Source organism: Charadrius vociferus, unplaced genomic scaffold (genome assembly GCF_000708025.1).
Source record: "Charadrius vociferus isolate BGI_N301 unplaced genomic scaffold, ASM70802v2 scaffold301, whole genome shotgun sequence".
Taxonomy (NCBI): domain Eukaryota; kingdom Metazoa; phylum Chordata; class Aves; order Charadriiformes; family Charadriidae; genus Charadrius; species Charadrius vociferus.
The window spans coordinates 1,234,494-1,241,744 of NW_009646842.1; the positions used below are offsets into that span (position 1 = coordinate 1,234,494).

At 57.4% G+C, this 7,251-nt stretch overlaps 1 protein-coding gene across 1 annotated transcript in view; it reads left to right on the top strand.

Moving 5' to 3' along the window:
• The window catches only part of IFFO1 (intermediate filament family orphan 1), an 11,499-nt gene extending 4,620 nt beyond the window's left edge, over nt 1-6,879 (top strand). Inside the window, exons 3-11 of the mRNA XM_009893002.1 lie at nt 1,975-2,035; nt 2,124-2,219; nt 2,471-2,611; nt 3,063-3,071; nt 3,561-3,721; nt 4,211-4,331; nt 5,056-5,148; nt 5,344-5,474; nt 6,107-6,879. Coding sequence (XP_009891304.1) covers nt 1,975-2,035; nt 2,124-2,219; nt 2,471-2,611; nt 3,063-3,071; nt 3,561-3,721; nt 4,211-4,331; nt 5,056-5,148; nt 5,344-5,474; nt 6,107-6,209 — 916 coding nt within the window. The 3' untranslated portion in view covers nt 6,210-6,879. The remainder of the gene's footprint in view (nt 1-1,974; nt 2,036-2,123; nt 2,220-2,470; nt 2,612-3,062; nt 3,072-3,560; nt 3,722-4,210; nt 4,332-5,055; nt 5,149-5,343; nt 5,475-6,106) is intronic.
• The last annotated feature ends 372 nt before the right edge of the window (nt 6,880-7,251 follow it).

Below are 7,251 nucleotides of genomic sequence, written 5' to 3' on the forward strand. Positions count from 1 at the left end.
GGTAGCGACCGGCAGGGGCAGCCGGCCGTGCTGGGCTGCGGGGCGCAGTGCTGCGGGCGCAGTGCTGCGGGCGGGTTGTTATTATTAGGAGTGGTGCATTGCAGGAGGGAGCTGGAGAGAAGGAGCCAGGCAGGAGGCGAGCGGGAGAGAGGTTTGGAACGGCTGGGCGTGCAGATGCATGGCTTGCAGGGGCGAACCGTTGTTGCCTCCTGCCTTTAAGTCGGTGTTTGTCTTGTCTGTCCTCGTCTTCCATAGTATTGGTGTGAAATGTATTCTTCCAAAGATTTGCAGCTATGCTTTACTTCCCCAGTAAGTCTGGGCTGTATAGAGACCCGAAGGGAGGCGGGGACCGAAAAAGAGAGGACACACCACACCGAGAAAGATGCTGAAAATTTTTTCTTGCGGTGGAAGGCATTTTTCTCCCCAGGGAGGGAGGCCTTGTTTGAACGGTTCCCATATAAGGGCAATTCTACCTTTTAACTTTCTCTTTGCCTCTCTCTTCATCTCCCTCTTTCCTCAAAGGGATGGGAACCCCCTTTGACTCCCCTTCTGTAGTTGCAGGATGGAGCCAACACCAACACGAGGACTGCGTGTTTTCTCCTTGTTTTGAGTAAGGAGCAGTGTTGCCAGCCTTAACAGCCTAGAAATTCATAAGGAGGACTCTCCCACTTCATCAGATTGTCTTGATACCCAGTGATAATAAATGTGAGGGCTTTTCGTGGGCTGTCTAGTCTCCTAGACTTTGGGATTTATTTTTCAAACTTGGTGTGAGTAAGCGAGAGGAGAGATTTTTCACGTCCTCGCGCAGGGTCACAGCGCCTGTGCTGGTGCTTGCAAGCATTAAATAGAAACTGGAGATCACAGCACCAGGCAGGGCCCAGCTCTGTTTGCTTTCCCAAGAGAAATCCCGCTTTCTCAGAGAAATCTGGTTCTCCCAGAAGAGCCAGCAGCCGGGTAGGAATGCAGCAGCCCTGCCCCGCGCCGCACCGTGGTGCGTGCCAACCCATCTGCAATGTGGGATAGTCATTTAGCAAAGAGCAGTACAGGCCGGTGGCCTCCCAGCAGACCGTGGACTGGGCCAACACCGCAGTGTGGCCCAAGATGATGATCTCATGGCAGCGAAATATAATATAATAATTGCTAGGCGACGTGTCTGTGTATAGCAGGGCCGGGCACCTTGCAGCTCAGCCTTTTGTAAAGCTGCGGAGCCAAATACAGTACCCACCGTCCAACTGGGCATAAATCATGACAATCCATCCCACTTTCTTGCAGGACAAAATAATGGCATTTTCTAATCCGACCTGTTACGCAGCAGTATGGCCAAGGAGACTTCTGCCCCTGCCCGGGTAGCATGGGCTGGCGCAGGGCAGCCCTCTGCGTTGGTGCAGGCAGAAGAGCAGCCCTTCATGCTGATGCACATCATGGTCACACGTGCCCTAACGTGGTCAGCATGTAGTGTGGTTATGATGCAGATGGGGCCAACTCTGCAACGCCTGCAAGCCTGTTATGGAGCATTGGAGCTGCAAACCAGGACAGAGCTGAACCTAATGTGACCCGAAGGCCAAGAGGCTTGGGGGTGGATGGAGAGGTGGTTGGGCTGTGTCAGGCCCATGGATCAGCCCCAGCGTGGCAGGGCGTGCAGCGCATCTGTTGCGTGGAGCCTGTGGTTGGTGTCCCCAGCTCCCCCCGGCGTGGAGCAGGCAGCTGTCGGCCCATGGCGAGGGCAGCGGGGACCGTGGTGGGGCAGTTTGTGGCTGGAGGGGGGAAGGGGGGAAGTGGAGCTGACGAGCGTTTGACAGCTGCCATCCCCTGGAAACAAGGGACGATGCATTCCAGGGCAAGTTCTCCTTCCCGCCCCGGTGCCGTCATCACCCCCTCTCGGATAGCTTTGAGGTGAGCAGCTGCCGCTCCCTCCTCTCCGGCAGCCAGCGAGGCGAGGCTGGTGGGATCTGACCAGCGTGTTTGTCTCCCTAGGTGGGAAGAGGAGTACACGGTGCGTGTCCAGCTTCAGGACCGAGTGACTGAGCTGCAGGAGGTGAGCATCGCTGTCCCCCCCGCCTTCCCCTGCACCCCATCTGCCCCGTGCTGACGCTGATTTGCCCATCTTCCTCTGCCCGGGGCAGGAAGCCCAGGAGGCTGAAGCCTGCCAGGAGGAGCTGGCCATGAAGGTGGAGCAGCTCAAGGCAGAGCTTGTCGTCTTCAAGGGACTGATGAGCAATGTGAGTTCGAACACCCTCTCCGACCCAGTGGCAGTGTCCTACTTGAGTGGTGGGGCTGCGTAGGAAAGCAGTTCCTTGTCGGGGCATGTCCAGCACAGAGGTGGTCTGGCAGGGTTGGTCCAGGGTGCAGTGAGCAAAGTGGGGGTGCAGATGCAGCCCTGCAGCACAAGGGAGAACGTGGGGGCTCTGGTTGCTATTTGCCTTGCCTAATCCTCCTCCTTTGTCCCCTTCCTGCGGCGCCATGGGTTCAGAACATCACAGAGCTGGACACCAAGATCCAGGAGAAGGCCATGAAGGTGGACATGGACATCTGCCGACGCATTGACATCACTGCCAAGCTGTGCGACGTGGCGCAGCAGCGGAACTGCGAGGACATGATCAAGATGTTTCAGGTGAGAAGCGCCTGCTGCTGCCCCAGGCTCAACCGCTGGCTTTGGGGAGGAGAGTTCCCGAAGGAGGTAGAAGAGACAACACTAGCCCCCCGCTAGGGGAGACGCTTGGTCACCCTCACCCTCGCTCCTTGTGGTCCCTTGCTCTCTGTCTGTCTTGAGAGGACCCAGCAAAAGGGCATGGAGAGGAGGTGGAAAGCTCCAGATGTTGCTTTGGCTATCGAGAGTCTCCTCAACCTCTCGCTGACCTGTTGTGTTGGGCCCGGGGACCCCGCAGTGGTAGGGGAGCAGCTGCAGGAGGGAGACAAGTTGCTTGAGTGTCTGTCTCTAACTCCATCTCTCTCCTTCCCCTTCCCCTCTCCGTCATCTTCTCTCTGTCTCTCTTCTCTGTCTCTGTCCCTCTTCTCTTTCTGGATGTCGCTGCCTTTCTGTCTCGCTCTCTTTGTCCCCACAGAAGCAACTGGTTAGTTCCATTCAGTTGAGAAAGTGTACAAATTTTAAACTTTCTATAAATAAGGTCGGACTGTAAATATTGACATATTTCACCTTCTTCAGACTCTGTCTCTTTTTTCCTGTTTCTGTCGCTGTGTTTCCCTGTCTCTGGACTGGGGTGGTGGGCGATTTGAGTTTTTCTGCAGTAAAACCACATTGTTTTTTCTCATCAGATTCACAGATTCCATCTTTAGTTGCTTAGTTTTAATTTTAGAAAATGCTAAAACCATGTTTTATCCATTACACCATCTTTAACCTGATCATAATGAGCCCATCTCTCTCTCTCTCTCTCTCTCTCTCGCTTTTCTTCCTTCCTTTCTTCCTTTCTTTCTCTCTTTCTCTCTCTCCCCGCCTTTCTGTCCCTCCACCGTTCCTTTCCCCTCCATCTCCTCCCAACTACCTGCTCCCGACCTCGGACCCGGCCTCGTTTCTGTAGTCTCTGCACTTGTCTCCCGTTAAGGTCCCAGCCTCGGTGGGGCGGAAGCGGGAGCGGAAGCAGGTCAGCGACGAAGATACCTCTCTGTCGGAGAGCGATGCCTCCCGAAAACCTGAAGAGGAAGAGGAGGACGAGACTACGGCCATGAGTATCAATGAGGAAATGCAGAGGATGCTGAACCAGCTGTGAGTGCAGCTGCTCCGCACCTCTGCCACCGGCATCGAGCAAGGCTCCAGCAGCAGGCTCGCTGCCAGTGCCCGGGATGGGGTGGGCAGGGGTGGGCTGTGGTTCCCCTTCCCTGGGGAGGGCGAGATGGGAGCTGCTGCCGCAGGGTGCTTACGCCCTGCACTCTGCGGCGCGGTGGGACTGCCCTCCTGGGAGACCTGAGCCCACTTGTGCCGTGGGTGGGAGCTGGTCCAGCTCCCCTCCTCTCAGCCCTCTTCCTGCTTTTTGGGAGCCACTGTGTGAATTTGCCGGGGCTCCTGACTGTAAAGCCAACCCCTTCCCTGCCAGCTGTTGGGTTTGGGCATGCTTGAGCTCACCCTGGCCAGACCTCCAAAAGCTGCAGCCCTGCTACGAGCAGAACAAGGCTTTCGGCACTGGCACAGCCCCCTGCCTGCTCTGCCTGCTGGGTTTTCCTGCTGGGTGCTGATGTGCTGTTCCCTTGCCCCCAGGAGGGAATATGACTTTGAGGATGACTGTGACAGCCTCACATGGGAGGAGACAGAAGAAACGCTGCTTCTCTGGGAGGACTTCTCCGGATACGCCATTGCAGCTGCAGAGGTGCAGGGGGAGGTAAAGGTGGTGTCTAGTCCCCTTGGGGGATCCAGCCCTGGGTTGGGACACTTGGTCCTGCCTGAGCCTTGGGGAGATGCTTCCTCAAAGACCAGACTTCAACCCTTCCATCCCTTGCAGGCCCATACAATGTTTCCCTCCAGCCCCCCCCTATGTAAATATGTTACTGCATCCTTGCAAATGTCTCCTTGTTAGGCAGACCAAAGTCCCTAGCCTGAAAGCCATGACGAGGGCACAGCCCACATGCATGGGGAGAAGCCCCTTTTCCAGCTGCAGCCCTACCAGAAGAGAAGACCTATTCTGACTGGATTGGGCTGGGCTGGGCTCTGGTAGTCCCTTGCTCTGGCTCTCCAGCCCACCTGCGCACTGTGCAGTAACACTACCCAAACAGAGGCCTCAATCTCTGGCCAAAACCTCTGCCATCCCATGTCTTCAGCCCTCAGCAGTCTCCTGGGGATGTGTCGCACTCGGAGACAGTCTGCACTCTCTAAAGTTTCTGTGTGTTGCTGGCCTGACATGCTCACTGCCCAATGGAGCAAGTCCTGGGTCTCTTTACCCTGTGTTGGAAGGACTGACTTGTACCTTATTTTTCGCTCCGACTGCTTACATTTCTTCCTCTTTTTGCAGTGCTGCTAGTTCTTTCTCTGATATCTTTCTCTTGCCTTTGGTTCTCCATGTCAGACATCTCCCTGCTTCTAAACATGCTGTCTGCTCTCCCCAACAGCAGGACGACAGCCTGGAGAAGGTGATCAAGGACACGGAGTCACTGTTCAAGAGCCGTGAGAAGGAGTACCAGGAAACCATCGACCAAATAGAGGTGGGAGGGAGGAGGAAGTGGGGAGTTCATGGTACAGAAGGGGGTGAAATGGAGGAGTGGGTCCCTGGGGGAGGGAGACACCATGCTGGAGCAGGTAGTTGGTAATGGGGGGCAGCAGCCTTGGGTCTGGCCATGCCCCCTGCCTTGCACTGCACCATGCCCTGGGCTCATCTCTACACTGTTTTCCTTGTGCAGCTGGAGCTGGCCACGGCCAAGAACGACATGAACCGGCACCTGCATGAGTACATGGAAATGTGCAGCATGAAGCGAGGCTTGGATGTGCAGATGGAGACTTGCCGGCGGCTCATCACTCAGTCTGGGGACAGGTGAGCTTGAGCGGGAGGACTGGGATACCCATGCTGTGGGCAAGAACTGGAGCCAGGGTGGTGGTGAGTGGGAGCTGAAGCACAGGGTAGTACTTCTGCCCTGCCCTAGTGTGGCAGGGAGGGAGGGCAGTTCCCAGAGGCTGTTGGACTCCTGGTGACCAGCCTCCACACAGGTTGTGGTGCCACCTCTGCAAAAGGTGGGCTGCACGCAGGAGTCATTTTTGAAAGGTGAAGCTGGACACCCCCAATGGAGAGAGGAGCTGCCGTTGTGCAGGGATATCGTATAGGTCCCCACAGGCGTGTGAAGCCAGGGTGGCTCCAGGCTGGGGACCTCCGTGGTGGGCTTTCAGTGACTCCTACCCTCACATGCCTGGGCAGGGTCCTGCTCTGGGCAGGTTCCTTCAGCATCTCCCCCAGCCCTGCTTCATGCTCTGTACCTCTCGGCTGGTGTCCTCTGGGACACCCTTCCCAGCACCCAGGGATTCCTGCGGAGCCATGCATGCCCCTGGGGAGCAAGAGGGGCGCTTCACCTTCCCTTCTCCTTGCTCTAGTGCCTTCTGCCCACACCGAACTGGGTCCTTTCCCTCTTCTTTGATGGTGCTGTGACTGCTGCCCTTTACTATTCTCCGCAGAAAGTCTCCTGCCTTCACCCCGGCCTCCAACAGCGAGTCGGCCCCGAATGAGGAGAGCGAGGAGTCCGACCGCGACCCCCCCAGCGACGCTTCCATCAGATAATGAGGGGAGGTCCTGCTCCCCCAGACCCCCTTCCTGGCACGGGGGTGCCTGAGCCCCTCCTGGGAGAGACTGTCAGGGACGTGGAGCTGCTGGTAAACAGTTGTTGCCCAGGCTCGCTCACTCCCGTTTTAGGGTGCTTGGCAGATCCCACACCCCCACCACCACCGGATATCTTGCAAATGGGAATAGCTAGATAGACCCGAGGGCCCTCGCCTGGGCTGCTCAGCCTCCAGCCCCTTCTCTATTCCCTTCCCCTGCTTTGGTTAAACTGTGGTTGGGGCAGAGAGGCTCCAAACCTGCCACAGCGGCGTTCTCCAGGACCTGTGCCGGGGCTTCCCCCAGACCCACCTTCCTTGTCCTCCGTCCTGGTACGCTTGACCTGCCCCCTGCCCTCCCTGCGCCACACGGAGCTGAACAAGAGCCGTACCTCCCTGCAAACTGGACCTGACACTGGTGCCAACTGGACCGAGCCCGGGGCTCGCTCTCTGTCCTTGTTTCTGGTTGGGCGCCCGGCTGGTCCCCGTGCCGGGCACCCCGAGCCCCCCTGCCTCGTCCAGGGCAGGGGCCGAGTCCCGCTCACCGTGCACTTTGCTTTGCCATGCGTTGGCGGCGCGCTCACGTCTGTGTTACGGGGGCGAAGGGTCATTAAATGGGACAGTTTCCTTTTCTACAGCTTCGACGGGTGTGGGCTCTCACTGTGCTGCTGTGGGCACCACACGGCTCGAGGTGGGGGGCATCCTCTGCCAGATCCCCAAGCCCACATCAATGAGGGGCTTCCCGTGGGACACTCCTGTCCCTTGGATGTGCCAGATAGGGCTGGCAGATGAGATGGTGGAGAGATCCCTGTTCTGGGAGCCACTGGCCCTCAACTGGCTGTGTGTAGTGCCGGTGCTGTGGGGTCTGCCTTGTTCTTAACCTTGGAGCATCATCAGTGCTGAGGCTGAGGGATTGGAAAGGTCTCGGCTCCTGTGGGGAAAATGAAGCCGAACATGGCTTGCACCTTGTGGACCTTCCTCTCCCAGAGCCTGGCCTTTTCTGCCAC